The following is a 15,706-nucleotide window of genomic DNA, read 5'->3' on the forward strand; positions in this document are numbered from 1 at the left end:
ATGGCCCCCACTGGGAATCAAACCCGCAACCCGGGCATGTGCCCTGACTGGGAATTGAACCGTGACCTCCTGGTTCATAGGCCGATGATCAACTACTGAGCTACACTGGCCAGGCCAGATTCATGTGGTTTGAGATACAAGATATTCAGAGCTGAGTCTATTCTCAGCTGGTAGTTTGGACCCAGGTGTCCATTTTTATTATACTTTATAATTCATATACATGCATATATATATATACTTTTATGTGCACAATCTATTTTGTAATAGGAAAGGCCATCATGGTAAAGTGAAAGGTAGATGTGGGATTTAGGTTAAGATGTACTCCTTGAATAAATAAACAAAATCCATTTTTTAAAAAGTACCATCAAAGTTGGTAGTGTAGAAGTGTCCATCTTCCATTATGCATCTACCCACCCATTCATCCATCCACCATCTCTGCCCTTCTTTTCTTCCTTCTTTCCTTCCCTTCCCTTCCCTTCCCTTCCCTTCCCTTCCCTTCCCTTCCCTTCCCTTCCCTTCCCTTCCCTTCCCTTCCCTTCCCTTCCCTTCCCTTCCCTTCCCTTCCCTTCCCTTCCCTTCCCTTCCTTCCTTCCTTCCTTCCTTCCTTCCTTCCTTCCTTCTTTCCTTCCAATAAATAAACATTTCTGAGCACTCAGTCACTATGGCTATAACTAGGCAATAGATAAAAATAACTGCCTGACACTCCCTGCCTTCAAAGAACTCACAGTCTAGTTCAGCAAATGAGGACGCCAAGGCCCAAGGTCACACAGAAAATCAGGGCAATGAGGCGAGGAGGGGTGAGGACGTGGGCGAAGGCTTGGCCTGTCTGCTTCCAAAGCAAGTCCCCTCCATTGCTGCTTTAAAACTGCCTCCTGGCTCTCCTCAAGGGCCTGAAGAGCCTGCTCACGCCACTGCTGCTTTCATTTTTGTTATTCTTTTGGAAGGGGATGGCGGACAGCTGCTGCTGTCCAGCTGTTATGTCGGACCACAGAGCCCAGCCCAGATGTGTCAGCCCCTCTGTGACGGGTGAAGTGGTTCCTGGGCCAAGAGCCAAGGGCCAAGGATGCTTCAGTGAGGGCTCTTCCCAGGAGGGTTGGGAGAGGAGGTACACTGAACCCGGCAGCAGGGAACCCATGATTGCCTTATTTGTCAAGTTGGCCTTGATGATACAGTGTGTTCAGGTCATGGGGATCAGGATATTTTCTCTGATGACCAGAGTTCTTGCCTCTCCCAGCTTCTCCTGAACCAGATACACCCTCTCCTACCTTCTTCCCAATCCTGGTCAAGGGTTCTGCCACTTACGTTGGCTTCCCCTAGTCTGTCCGAGGGGGTTACATAGCATTCCAGCCAAAGCAATGCTCATGGTCTTGACTTAACTCCACCCAAATCTTCCTCCTCCATCCTGCCCCCTGGAGCACTGAGACGTCCAGAAGAACAGCCTGTTCTCCAGCATCTGGAGCTGGTTTCTTGAGGGAGGTTCAGGGGCAAGCCAGGTCCCAGAGAGGGCTGCTCAGGGAGGGCCTCAATACCAAGACTTGCAGGAGGCACATGATACAGGGAGGGAAGACACAACAGGGCCGGGGGCTGCGGGGAAGGTTGTCCTTCATCCTCCCCTCTCCTGGCACAGTAGCCAGGTCAGGCTAGGCTAGACATAAGCAGACTTTCCCAGGGAGTCCTGGAAGCTGCAGAGAGCAAAGGTCTGAGTTCCCAGGCAGGCTGGGAGCAGCATCCCCGAGCGAGTATGGGATGTGGGGCCTCTCCTCTCACTGGCCAGGCAACCTGCTGGCTCTGCTCCTACTGCTCTAGGCATCCACAGTGCCCTAAGGATGGGAGTAAAGAGGATGAAGGTGGGGCTCCTCTGATATCTGAGATCCCAAACTTCCCTTGCTCTGGAGAGCAAAGTTCAAACCAGTACAACAGCAAGAGAGAGATGGTGCTCTCCCCGCCTTGGCTCCATGGGATCCCAGCCCGAGAACACAGTTACGAGGTCCCCCTCCTCTCTAATTCTGTTTTTCTTCTGCATAGGGACAATGACGCCTATACACAGCCCCAGTCCACCCCGCTGAAATGCCTTCCGTCATCCCTTTGCCAGTAGAGATGGGGACACTGAGGAGGGAGAGTGTGGAGGTTCCCTCCTCTGAGAAACTTTCCATGACCTGCGGCTCATCTGTGCCCGTCCTCAGGCTCTCACCATGCTCTGCTCCCTCACGGCACCCCGCAGTCCTGCTACTGTCCCTTTTCCTCTCTGTCTGTCTCTAGCTGTGAGCGGCTGGAGGTCCCTCTGCATTGTGACCTCCTTCGCCATTTGCTAAAGGAGGGGATAGATGTATTGAGGGATGACCAAGCAAATCCCCAGCTGGTCCAGGGAAGCCGGAGGGACCTCACAGCAGATCAGGGTACAGACAGCATCTTCCTGGGATCCAGCATCTCCATCACCCTCAGGGCTGAGCAGGCCAGGACCCAGAGGACCTCAGGGCCCCTTCAGGAATTATGGGTATACTTCTTCAGCACACAGGTCTGTCTTTTTATTTTTTTATCTTTATTGTTGAGCACAGGGCTTCCCTCTCCTTTTTAAAAACATTCTCCCCCTTCCCTTGTTGGGATTGCCCCGGTTTGAAGTATTTTTCTCTACAAATAGAGTAAATCCTTGAAATGGAGCAGAGTCCACTACAATGCGACCACGCCGTGGCTTCTGTCCTACACCTGGGGCCCATCTCAGACAAAGGGGGCAAACTTTTACCTAAAGGGCTGACTGCCTCGTGCTCCTTTAGAACCTTCTCAGTTTGGTCTGTGGCATGTGGTAAGTGACATTTCACAATCTTGACTTTTGTGCCTTTTGTGAGAGAACAGACCCACTGAAATCTATTGTTTTTCATTGATCCTGTAATATCATAACCTCACATTTTACATGATTGAATACTTTGGACTCTGCTTATTGCCTTCTGGTGGAATTTTACTATATTAAGCACCTATTGTATGCCATGGTACTGTGCTAGGTTTATGGCAACGGACAACACTGTCATGGTCTCTGTTCTCATGGAACTTTCTTTTTCACAGAGAAAATGGACAACAAGCCAATAAAATAATTGCAATCTGAGATAAGAGCTATGAAGAAATCAAAGGACTGGAACAGAAAATAACAGAGGGTCCCACTTGAGGTGGTTGGGGGAACCTTTTCTAAAGAGGTGACATTTGAAGTGAAGAAGGTGAGACATAGAGAACTGAAGGGAAAGCATTCTAGATGTCAGAAACAGCACGTGCAAAGGCCCTGAGGTAGGGCCGGAAAATACTTAATTTTAAGTTGGATCCAGGAGTCCTGAACAAGAAGAAAATGGGGAAGAGGGGAGCCCTAGAGCCAATGCTCAAAGCTGAGGCCTAAACTACAAATTAAAATTTGCTGTGGCTCAGTCAGCTCTAGACTGTCCTGTCTCAGGAGCTACGAGTGTCTGTACCACACATAGGATGAGGATGGCTCAAGGCCATGACAGCTCATTGGAAAGCATGGAGAACCTGCCTGAATCTCAGAGACAGTGCAGGCTGCAGGACTGATGGCTGGGAGTAGATGAGCTTAAGCACCTTTTTTTCCCCTCTCCCTAAAAATGTGGGGTCCGGCCTAGGCCCCCCTTCAGTCATTCAGTAATGGTTGGTTGAGGCCTACTCTGTGCCAAGCACTGAACATGGCACTGGGGTACAACAGTGAACAAGACAGATAAACCCTTGCCCTCAAGGAGCTCATATCTCAGTAGGGGAAGCACAAAACAACAAAACAAAACAATAAAACCTGCCCAAAACAAACTCAGTGTTTTAGAGGAGTAGGCATTCGGGGAGCTCTCCCTTCCTGAATAGGAGCCCTAAGATTTGGGCTGCTCCATTAGTCCTTTTCCCGTGGATTCTACTCTGAGACCAGAGTGCTTTGGCCCTTGGGTCTTCTTTCTCACTGGTGAGAATTTAAAGAGAAGCACACATGTATGCACATGGGGGCTCGCACACATATGCCCCTCCCCTTTCAAGGGCTGTTAAAGGCCCACACACAGACATAGGAACACCCAAACGCACATACTTCTCTAATCTCCTTAAGTCCTCCCAAGCCTGGGGGTGGGGGTGGGGGTGGGGGTGAAGAGAGAAGCCAGGAGAAGCCAGGCTGGGGGCCTGGGCAGCAGTGCTCAGGCTTAGCCCCACACCTCCCTTCTCCTGGGCTGGTCCCTGGGTTTGGTCATTCCCATACCTAGCCTCCCCAGCTGCTGGGAGGTAAATGAGTGTGCTGGGCAAACATCCTCCAAGCTTCCTGCTGCTCCCCTCTGAGACAACAGAACTTCTCTTCCTCCTTCTCCTCCCACCCCCCAACACCTTCCCAGCTGGGCCTTCTCTGGGATCCAAAGCCCTTTTCCCCTGGAGAAATCAGAGTCACCCCTTCCCCTTAGCCAGAGGAACGAGGCAAGAAGCACCCAGAACCAGTGTCTCTATCTGGAGGTATGACCTGTTCTCCCGCTGGTCCTTTATCCCAGTTCTCTGAGCACCAGACCCTTTCTCATACTTGCCCAGGGGCTGACCACAGGGCACGGGGAAGAGGGCTCGAGGGCGGCCACCTCAGGAACCGTGGAGGATATGGGAGGAGAAGCCCCACATCTGGCAGGAAGGGCAGCCCCTTCCGAGGGGTGTCTCTGAGAATCACATAGACAAGACTGCATGACAGGATCTTCACAAAAGAAAAAATAAAGCTCCCTCCCCTGCCACCTTCCCAGCACACTGGACTTGACCGCATGCTCATTCTCCCGTAGTAGTGTGCAGGGTGAGCATACCTTCTGATGTTTGCTTTTTGCATGGAGCGACGGAGCACATACACTTTCCGCATGGCTTTATGGCCTTTATCTGCATTTTAAAGGATAGTGTATATCCTGCTCTCCATCTTCCAGACTGAGAAGCATGCAGACTCCATCCCTTCCCATCCTTAACCCTGGAAACATTTCCCTATCCTCATGCAGCATGAAGCAGGAGTTGGTATGGAGTTTCAGCTGAAAGGGACCGTAGACACTTAAATGGAGGCACCAGAGAGGGTCACACAACTCCTACCTGAATAGTTCTTACTGTCACTCTATCAAGTTTCTGGAGCAAGTTAACCATGGAAACTTACCTGCCAGGCAGAGTCCTGATTCATCTTTAATTAAATCTGTCACTGAATCTCTACAATTACACTATGGCGAAGGTTCTGTATCTCCATTTTTTCAGGTGAGGAAACCAGAGCATAGCTGGCTGGTGGCAGAAGCACAGCTAGAACCAAATTCCATGATTCCCAGCACTGGAATTCGTTTTCCTCTCCTCTCAGCAATCCTTTCCTTGGCCCTGCCTCTCCTGGCCTGGCCTAGGACCGAGGTCAAGAGCTTTTCTAGCAGGGCTTTCCCTCCCCAGTCCTAGTGCTGGATACCACTGTCTGATCGTGCCTCCTTTCCTGCGCTGGACCAAGGCCCAGATGAGCAGCTGGGGAGGCAAGGCTGAATGGAGCAGCAGGAAGAGGCTGTAGGCGGCAGAGTTCATTCAGAAGAAAAGCCCAACTCAGCTGCTGAGGGCTCCGAGGGAACCTCACAGAGGGGCTCTACCACCTCCCTTGGCTACAAGGGTGCAAACAACAACCCCCTCCCTCTGACCAGTATCTGTTACCAACTCCAAGAGAGGTGTGTGGACCCCCAGCTGTCTGCTACTTTATTCCTAGGATCTGTGTCAGACCATCCTTAGAAAAACTTGATCCAACCTGTGCCCATTTTATAGACGAAGAAACCGAGGCCCAGGGAGGGGAGCTGGTGGTGTGGCCCAGGTTCACAGGGGGAGGCAGAAGCAAAGGCAGGACTAGAACCCAGGTCTCCCCCACTACAGGTTCAAGTCCTCTCTCCTCCTCCACTTGGCCTCCCTGCCCAAGAGTGCGCCCCCTGACTAGGACCAGGAGCCTTCCGCAGAGGGCAGGGCGACCCAGCTCCGCTGCCGAATGAAGGTTGGGGAGACCTCAACCCCATGCCTCCCAGGCTCAGGTTCCTGCCCCTTGGCTGGTTTTGCGACCATCAGTCTAGCAGCCAGGGGCAGTGTGCCGGTGGAAGTCTAAGATGCCCAACCCTTTACATTTCTATGCCCTTGGCTTTTGTCTGGCCAAGTAAATCTTAGTCCCAGCAGGTAGAGGCCAGGAAGTAGAGGCCCTGGGATGATCTCTGGGTGTGTGTGTGTGCCTGTGTGTGCACACACACGTGTGCAGAATAGACTGGAGGTTCACTACACGGGGGGCATACTACCAGATTCTCCAAGCTGCCCACATTTTAACCGGGAAGGTTCTTCGGAACCCACATATTTTTTTCCTGTTACTGAGCCCACACCCCTCCCCCACAGCAGGGCCTTTGGGCTGAGCCTGAACGAGGGCGGGAGGGAGGGAGGGAGAGAGAGAAGCCACGTTTCCTTAGGATGGGAGGGGAAGAGAGAAAAGGGAGAAAAAGGAGAAAAAAGAGAAAAAGGACAAGCCCAGACACAGACAGTCGAGAGAGGAGAGAGAGAGAGAGAGAGAGAGAGAGAGAGAGAGAGAGAGAAAGTCAGCGAGAGGTGAGAGAGAAACAGACCTAGAGACACAGAGATGGGGAGAAAGACCTCTCTCTCTCTTTCTGGGCGATCGATCGCCCTGTGCTGCTCTGACCAGCGGAACGTCAGGTCCCTTCCTGGGGGCATCGCGTTCCTGACTCTGGGGCGGCAGCGCCCCGAGGTGTCCGGGTCTGGCTCAGAACCCGAGTCTGGATCAGGGGGCGTCGAGTCTCTGACCCCTCGAGCGCTCCCCTGTGCGCCTCCCAGCGGAGAACCAGCCGCGGGTCCACTTTGCGCGCAATCTGGTCCTGGAACCCCGGGCGGGAGCAGGATTTGTGCCTTTTAGGCTCACCTCGGGGAGTCGGGTGGCGCCGACGTCCCCTTCCCCAGGAGGCGGAGGCCAGTGTATTCACCGACGGAGCCCCCAGGAGGGGCGCGTCCTGGCGCGAGCTCTGAGGCTCCGGTCCAGGCGCGGCACAGGGAGGTGCTGCGGGACCTCGCCACCGAATCCAGAGCTCTCAGCACGTGCCCCTCGGGGGCCCCTGCTCCAGCCCCATCCTCCGCTCTGCCCAGCGATGTGTAGCCCCGTCTGGGCGGGGGTTGTGGGGGGGGGGGAGGCGAGCGGCGCAGAGGGGTGCGGAGTGTGGAAGGGGCGCGCAGACCCTGCGCCTTACCGCATTGTTGAGGAAATCCGACTCGTTCAGGTCCCCCAAGTCCAGGAAGCTGGATCCGGGGAACAGTCTGTCCGCCGGGAAGGGCTCCAAGACGGCGTCCATCGCGGCGGGCTCCGGGGACCCCTGGGGCTGGCTTCCCTCACTCCAGGGCGGCGGCGCGCCCGGCCCAGAGCTCGTGCTGGAGGCTGGCGGGCGCGCGGGGGCAGGTCCGGGGCTCACCCCGCGGGCGGGGCGGGCGGGGGCGGCGCGGCCCCGGGCAGGGGGCGCGGGGGGCGCGGGGGACCTAGGGCGCGCGGAAGGCAGGGTTCCGGGGCGCCGGGCGCACCGCGGGCATTTAGCCGACTCCTCTTCCTCCGGCTCCTCCGGGGGCACAGCTGGCTTCCATGGGGAGCCCGGGAGCGGGGCTGAGGGCTTGGGGAGCCCCCCGGACTGGGTGGGAGCCGGGGGCGGGGGAGCGGAGCGCTCCCCCGAGACTGGTGGCTGTCGGGCGCCCTGCTCTCTCCGCGTCTCCCTCGGCTGGGCTTCTGTCACTTTCCTCCGCGAAACCGGGAACCCCTGGCTGGTGACACAGCTGGCCAATCCGCCACGCCCCCGCATCAATATTCACGATAATTTCATAGTCATGAGGAGGGCGCGGCCTGGGGAGCCGTCCCGCCTCTTTTAAAGAGACAAGCTGGTTTTCTTGGCCAACCTCTGTTCTCGGATGGCTCTCAAAACAGAGGCCTAAAGCGAAGTCTCTTGGAGCCAATAACGAACGGTGGTCCTGGAGCCTCGGCACCGTGTAAGGCGTCGCTAACCACTCTCCCACACGCTCACGAGGAAGCCGAGTTATTTCCATCCTCCCCCCCCCCCCCCCCCCCGACTCCCCGCTAGAACCTGAGCCAAGTGCACGGCAGGGAAGCCCACCTCACAGGCCCCTTCACAGATCTCTCAGTGGGCAGGTTGCTCTCGTCTCCTCCCCCAGGAAGCCTTCTTTGACCCCCAGGCTGAAGCATTTACCACCATTACACTCGCAGGACACCGTGTGCTTTTCTCCAGGGGATGCGTATAATGTGCTACTGTCATTGTTTGTTCTGTGTCTATCACCCTAACTGGACTCTGAATCCCTCAGGGCAAGGACTGTCTCTACCTTTCCTGTGGGGGGACGCGGGGGGGGGGGGGGGGGGGGAAGGACCAGGTGACCAGCAGAGATGCAGCAAGGACCCCTCTTCTCATCCATCCTCAAATTCCCCTAATGCAGCAGTTCTCAACCTGTGGGTCGCGACCCCTTTGGCGGTCCAACGACCCTTTCCCAGGGGTCGCCTAAGACCATCCTGCATATCAGATATTTACATTACGATTCATAACAGTAGCAACATTACAGTTATGAAGTAGCAACGAAAATAATTTTATGGTTGGGTCACAGCATGAGGAACTGTATTTAAAGGGCCAGAAGGTTGAGAACCACTGCGCCTAATGGTTCGGAAGAGCAGGACGTGGAGCACAGTGGCCATGGAGTCTGCGTGAGCCCAGACGCTGGCTGGCAGCACGCCCCATGGCCACGGGACACTCCCAGGCCCCCTGGATCTGTGACCTAAGTGTCCCGCTCAGAGTACAGCTTAATCTCTTGAAAGGGCTGATAAACAATCAGCGGGCACCTGAGCAAATGGAGGTGGTTCCGAAAGGCACTCCCACCAAGGGCGGGGCACACGGTTCCTGAGCAGAAGTCATTAATGGGATTAAGTGTGTCCTTGCTGTCTGGGGCTTCTAATTAGCTCAGGAACCAAAAGGTCTTTAAGAGGCAGAGATGTCATTGCCGCTAAGTCAGGGGTGTCACTGGAATGACTCAGTGCCTGGGAGAGGGCACAGGTTGAGGCTGAGATGGCAGCGGTCTGCTTGCCTGGGGTGGGCGGACAGGCGTGTGGCTTTCCCCCCATCTCCTGACCCGGTTGACATAGTTCTGGAGAATGAAGTTCTGCCTCTCTAGGCTGTCACATGGCTGTTGGCTCTCAGGCCTCCTGGAGAGTTTGTTCCTGAGGAGCTGGGAAGAGAGCCCGCGCTGTGTGGACCAGTTCACCGGCAAGGCCACTCTGAGAAGTTAGGCTGAGCCCCAAGGAAATCGTAACAGTGGCAGGTAGAATTAGGGTGCTGAGACCCTAGGTGCTTTTTTTCAAATGTGTTATATCTGGGCAACAGTGGTCTCTGTGAACAAGCCAGCCTGTGGTGAGTGAGCTTGTGCCAGCAGGTGTCTGGATTCCTGGCTCCTGAGCTGGAGTCCCCGCGGGCCCCCAGGAGGAACAAAAGTGCCCCTCTGCCCGAGGTTGGCTAGAGACTGTGCCTGTGTTCCTCCCAGCCTGCTCTGTAATTACAGGCACAGGCACCATTTAAGTGATTGGGGAAGATTATACAGTTTTAGAGAAATAGGATTAGAGTGTCCTCTCTTTCCTGATTCTTACCCAGGTGAACACCCCAGGAACCATTGAAAATAATCCCGGGGAGACATTCTGGTTCCAGCACCTCCTGTGGAGTCTGAGAGGCAGGATCTTCAAGAACAATCCTGGGGGGGAGGGAGTGGGGTGGGCAGGAAGAGGGACTAGGCAGTGCGGAGCCTGGCATGGGGTAGGAGCATGATCATTGTTTTTCTAGGATGAGGGGATGGCAAAGTCCAGCAAAGAAGAGAATGCAGAGGATTTACCCACATAGCCTACAGGTACTAATGAGCACCTATGGTCAGTTCCTGGCCAGACACTAGAGACAGACACGGTGGTGATTGAGAAGGTGCATTCCAGAATGAGTGAAGAAAACCTGCGTGGGACTTTAAGATGATGATCTGAAAGAGTGATAAGGACTACGAAGGAGATACAATAGTGTGATATGGCTGTGTGAGCAAGGAAGGCCTTTCTGAAAAACGTGACATGTGAGCTGAGAACGGAATCATGAACTGGAATCATTTATGGGGTAAAATGGAGGGAAAAGCATTGAGGGCAGAGGGAACAGCAAATAGAAGAAAGAGAGAAAGAAAGACTGGAAGGGGCATGAGAGCAAGATGATGCATGTAATACCCCATGCTCCGCACAGACCCAGTAGTTATGGTCATACCGAAGCTCGAGGCTCTATTCTATGTATGTGCAGAAAAGAATTGTGCTAGTTCAGGTTAGAGGACCCACCTGAAGCCTTCTGTAGCAGCGCCTCCCTTCCATATTGTCTCTTAAAGATTTCCCAGGAGAGGAAATTAGACAGTGAAGTGAGGTGTCAACAGGGAGGGTCTGCTCCCTCTCCAGTCCTGGGCCTGGTCCCACAACCCAGCCCCCCTCGAGCCAGTTCTCTACATCCGAAGGGCAGGGGAAGGAGGTCAAGATTGGTTCTGCAAACACCCCAAACACTCCAGGTCAAGAACAGCACAGACTGTGGCCCCTCCTCTATGGGCTCCAGGAACATCTGGTTGTTGCTCACCAGCAGCTGCTCCAGCTGTGAAGCGAAATGCATAGACATCCCAACCCAGGCAGTGACGCACAGGAGACAAGGACAGAGATAAGCTTCCTGTCAGTCCCAGACGTAAGGGCAGGGTAGAGAGAAGGGCTCCTGCCAGGCGAAGTTGTGAACAGGGCTGGTGCTGGTGTTTGTGAGGTGTGTGTGTGTGTGTGGGGGGGGGGGGGGCGCGGTGCTTGGTGGGGACTACCACATTTTGATACCCCTGGATAGTCACTGTCCTTCTCTGTGTCTCAATTTTCACATCTATAAAAGGGGAGAGTGTTAATGATCCCTAGGGTCCTGTCCTCTCTGAGGACCTTCCAAATGTGCCCTTCCCAGGAGAGCCCGTGGCGGGGAATTGGGGGTCAAGGACCTGCCTCCTCAGGAGGCCCGGCACTCCCATTGTACAGCTTCCCCTCCGGAGCCTCCATTAGGGTGCAAGGGTGGATGTTTACACTCGGCAGGCAGGCCCTGGGTGGTGGTGAGAAGGTCACCCAAAGTAAACCTGCCTTGTTTGTCTGGCTTGTAGAGGGAAAAAGGCTTTGGCACACTCTAACAGGAACTTCTGCGAAAAGAAAACATATCCATCCTGGAGATTAGGCTGACTTCCGGGGCACAGATGGGCTCTTTGTTCTTTTGTGGCTTCCTAAAATGGCCTGAGGGCTGCTCTCCCTGTACCCCCTCCAACTGGGGCTAAACATGCAGTCCCTGGGGTGGCACCTTGCCAGAAGGGTGCAGGTGGGCTTCTCACACATCTTCATCCCTTTGGCCTGTGGTTCTTCCCCCCAGCTCCACCATGAACCATAAGAAAATCTGACATTTATTGAGTACTTGCTCTGTGCCAGGCAGTAAAGAACTTATACGATCTGGTTTAATTCTTGGAACAAGCTTGTGAGATAAGTACCATATTCACTGATTCCGAGATGCCCATTTTAATGTCTCTGACATCAGAATGTGTCTCACAATCAATGATACGTTATTGTCGAACGGACAGCGTTCTTTCCTTCTTAATGTACATAAAAGAAGGGAGCATCGTACAGTTGAAGGCATCTTAGACTCAGTGGAACGCGGTATTATCATCATCCCCAATCTGCAGCTAAGAAAACCGAGGCTCAGAGAGTGTAGGACTTACCACTCCTTCATTTCACAGGAAACCAAGGCCTAGGGCCATAGGAGGCTTGACTTAGGTTGCCCAACTGTGATGGGCACAGATAACTCTGAAATCCAGGCCTGCGGGCTCCTCACTCAGGGCCCTTTCCACTCACCCCAGATGAACTGCGTGTTCTCACTAGGGAGAGGCAGGAGCGAAGGGGAGGGCGGTGCAGGGCCTTCCTTAGCAGCCAGTGAATCACCAGCCACCTTGCCTGGAGAAGGGCCTTAAAGATAGATTTCTTTCCCCCCTGCACATTCTCTGAAGACCAAAGTTCCTTAAGGACGAAGAAAATATTTGCCTCCCTTCCAGCTCCTTTTCCTGGTAATTATTTTAGCTTCTCTTCCCCTGAATTTCTGCTCTACTGTCCCATCTTTGGACAGGAGGCTGGTCCGCCCCTTGGCACTGCCTGCCTGCCGCCTGGGGAACAGCCCCGCCCGCTTCCTGCTTTGCTCTCAGTCCTGCTCTGAACTCACCCTTTTTTTTCTACCTCAAACCACCTGCACCAACACTACTTCTAGATGCCTCTATACCCCAGGCCACTGGCTCCCACCCTGAAGTCATACACTCAGACATACAGCCCTCCATCCCCCTTGCTCTCTATGCATAAAGTCAAAGGAGAAAAATCGACAAAACCAGTCTTTCTTCTTGCCTCGGGGAGTCCTCATGTTGTTGGGGACGCTCCCCTGTAAATCCTAGGGCCGGCAGAGCTAGAGGTGGGGGACTAAGAGGAAGGGCAGGGGCATGGAAAGTCACAGGCTTAATTCTGTCTATGACCTACTGACTCGCCAAGTCCCTCCCCTGTCCCTCTTTCTTACGCCTCAGTTTCCCCAATTTCCAAGGCTGATGAGGCTCAAGTGGCTCCTCACTAGGAATCAGAAAGGCAGCCTCAGACATTGAAATCAAAGGCTTTTGTTAAAAGGCAAGCAGGCACCATTCAGTTCAGCGGGGACCGATGACAGTCCAGGTTAGGCCAGGATCTCAGATTCTTCACAGTAAAATGAGGGTTTTAGACAGGATGGTCTCTCAAATCCCATCCTACCAGCTCTGGTCTGCTATGATTCTGCCTTCCTCTGCCCAGAAGCAAATGTGGACCTTGTGTGTGAGGAGCCCGTGTGCTCTCTCTGGGCATCGATGGCCAGGAGGTGAGTGTGCACCGTGGTGGTGTGACTGTGCGTGCACACAGCTTGGGTGGACGCTCCTGTGTCTGGAGGTGTGGCCCTCCATGAGGGACTTCTGCCATTCGTGCATGTGCGAGCGCCTGGAGGAGAATGTGCGAGCTCCCTTCCAGAAGCGGGCCCACCCCTCCCTGCGCGTCCATGCCACCGCGTGCGGCTGCAAATCTGGTTTCCATCTTCTTCCAATAGGCAGCAGGGCTGGGGGTGACTGAGTGGAATATTAATTATGCTTTTGCACGTGGCTGAGCTCCATGAATGTGGTGGTCTGAGCGAGCAGCCTGAAGCTATGTGGGGAATGAGGGGGAAGCCACAGGAGCGGGGTTCCCTGGGGTTTATAGGCGTGCTGGAGAGAGGCAGAGCCCTGAGACCCAAAGGGTGGGTGGCAGGGAGAGGGAGAGAGCTTCTGAGGGCCTGGCACATAGTAGGTGTTCAGTAAGTGTTGAATGATTGAATAGTTGACTGCTCACACACATGACAAATCTCAGATACTCCGTACCTGGGCGGAGATGGAGGACCAAGTAGGAGGAAGGAAGGAAGTGGGTACACATCTACCATGTCCTGGCCACTCTGAGAGTCACCATCAGACACTTTATTTTATTTTGTTTTGTTTTATTTATTTTATTTCAGATACATAAAGGCCCTAGAACAGCGGTTCTCAACCTGTGGGTCGCGACCCCTTTGGTGGTCCAACGAACCTTTCACAGGGGTCGCCTAAGACCATCCTGGATATCAGATATTAACATTACGATTCATAACAGTAGCAACATTACAGTTATGAAGTAGCAACGAAAATAATTTTATGGTTGGGTCACAACATGAGGAATGTATTTAAAGGGCCAGAAGGTTGAGAACCACTGCCCTAGAAGATAGTGTCACCCTCCCTGCACACACATTTTCCCCTCCACAACTTGCTCCTGTTGGAAGGTCCAGGGGAGAAATTTTCCTTTGACTTCAGGGCCCCAGAACACTGGCTGCTTCTGAGTGGTGGGTCTATTTTTAATCTGATGGGCACTCTGGATTTTGTAGCTCACTGAATTTCATCTTTTACTTGAGCTGCCAGGAAGCTCAGAGATGAATTTTCTGGGGCCCACCTCTTGCAACAGGATCTAACGGGGATGCATTTCACAAACTAACTGCATTCCTAGCTTCATCTTATGTTTTTAGCTCCCTCTCTCCATATCCTTTTTCCTCTCTTAAAAGCCATCTAATTCCATTGTCTGTAGGGTTTCCCAAATACCTTTAATACCAGTATATCCTGAAGTGAGACAAGGTGTAAACACAAAAACATTTTTATTTTTCTATGGCTCAGAGTGGTTATGTTATTTGTCCAATGTCACACAGCTATTAAACAAGAGATGAGAATTTGATCTTGGGTCTGTTCAACCTAATCTTTCCACTGCACTAGGTCTGGATAAGTTGCACAGTAATCAGGGGGCTTTCTGGTGAGTCAGGAGGAGCCTGGGGTCTTTGCAGACTCAGCCTTTAACTCTTAACGCCCCCATCCAGGCTCTCCTCCTTGCAGACCATGTCTAGGTGGGGGCTGCCATCCCATATCATGCACAAAGAGAGGACTCTGGGGGCCCTGGGCATTCCCCCAGCCTCAAGGACCAGCCCCAACCCCACGGGCTAAGCTGAACAAACAGAAAAGCAGCAGAGCTGGCCTTGGCAATCACCAGTTAAAGCAAATATATATTCCAGATGCTCCGAGGAACGTTTCTGGAGCTTCCAGAGCTGAAGGGTGGACCAATTCTCTGGAGAAAATAAATGGATGTGGGCCCAAGGGAATCACATTTTCTTCTTAGCTCTGTGATAAATAAGGATCCAAAGATCAGGGTGAGGGGCCCCCAGTGGTGCATATTCTGTGCCTAATCTCTTGTTGTACCCCTGTGAGCTTCCCCACCTGGACTCTTTCCTCTGGGGAGCCTCTGGATGGAGACTTAGGGGTTCCCAAGGTAGGCCTACACCTACCCACCAGTGAAGTCATTCCTTACAGCGGCTGGCACCACACATGTGCTCTACAAACCTGGGGACCCCTGGGGAAGGCACAAAGGAGGAGTCTAATCTTGAATGGAAGGGGGTGTTCTGAGAGCTGCAGTGGAGAACAACGTGAGATCACGGGGACACTGGCAGAGAGACATGAGTCAATGGGGAAAGACTCCCCAGATGAGCCTCGGGCTCTCCGATGTGGGGTTCCTCCAGACACCAGCACACGTGGCCTGGAGGAGAACTAGTCATAGAAATAATGATCTTCACAAAATGCCACTTACTGTGGCCCCGGTGCCCTCCAGTGCTCCACCCGCTTGCAGTGCAGATCTCAATCTTTTAAATCTACAAAGAGCTCCTGAAATCCACAAGACAAAGACCAAGAATCCAATAAAAATATGGGCAAAGAATATCAAGCGTGGGTTTGGTACATTTATAAGCAGCATTTATCATGTCCCAGGATCTATGCTTAGTACCTCCCATGTGTATTCTCATGTCAGCCTCGCCACAACCTTTGGAGGCAGATGCCACAATTCCCTTGTTCTCCCGAGGCTCAGGGAGGTGAATGAAGCCACTCGTCCAGGGTCACACAGTGACTTGATCTGACTGCATGGTCCATGTTCATAAGGTAGGAGCTGGGATGACAGCCGCTACGTACTGGGACCCAAGGCCTTAGGGAAACTCGGCAGGCACTGGGGAGGGAAGTTGAGGGAGGGGCA

The 15,706-nt window shown here is 53.4% G+C and overlaps 1 protein-coding gene across 1 annotated transcript in view; it reads right to left on the minus strand.

Moving 5' to 3' along the window:
- CREB3L1 (cAMP responsive element binding protein 3 like 1) overlaps positions 1–7,445 on the minus strand; it is a 36,134-nt gene extending 28,689 nt beyond the window's left edge. Inside the window, exon 1 of the mRNA XM_036326073.1 lies at positions 7,227–7,445. Within this exon, the coding sequence (XP_036181966.1) occupies positions 7,227–7,328 (102 nt within the window). The 5' untranslated portion in view covers positions 7,329–7,445. The remainder of the gene's footprint in view (positions 1–7,226) is intronic.
- Positions 7,446–15,706: the final 8,261 nt, after the last annotated feature.

This window comes from Myotis myotis, unplaced genomic scaffold (genome assembly GCF_014108235.1).
Source record: "Myotis myotis isolate mMyoMyo1 unplaced genomic scaffold, mMyoMyo1.p scaffold_m19_p_10, whole genome shotgun sequence".
In the NCBI taxonomy this organism is placed as follows: Eukaryota; Metazoa; Chordata; class Mammalia; order Chiroptera; family Vespertilionidae; genus Myotis; species Myotis myotis.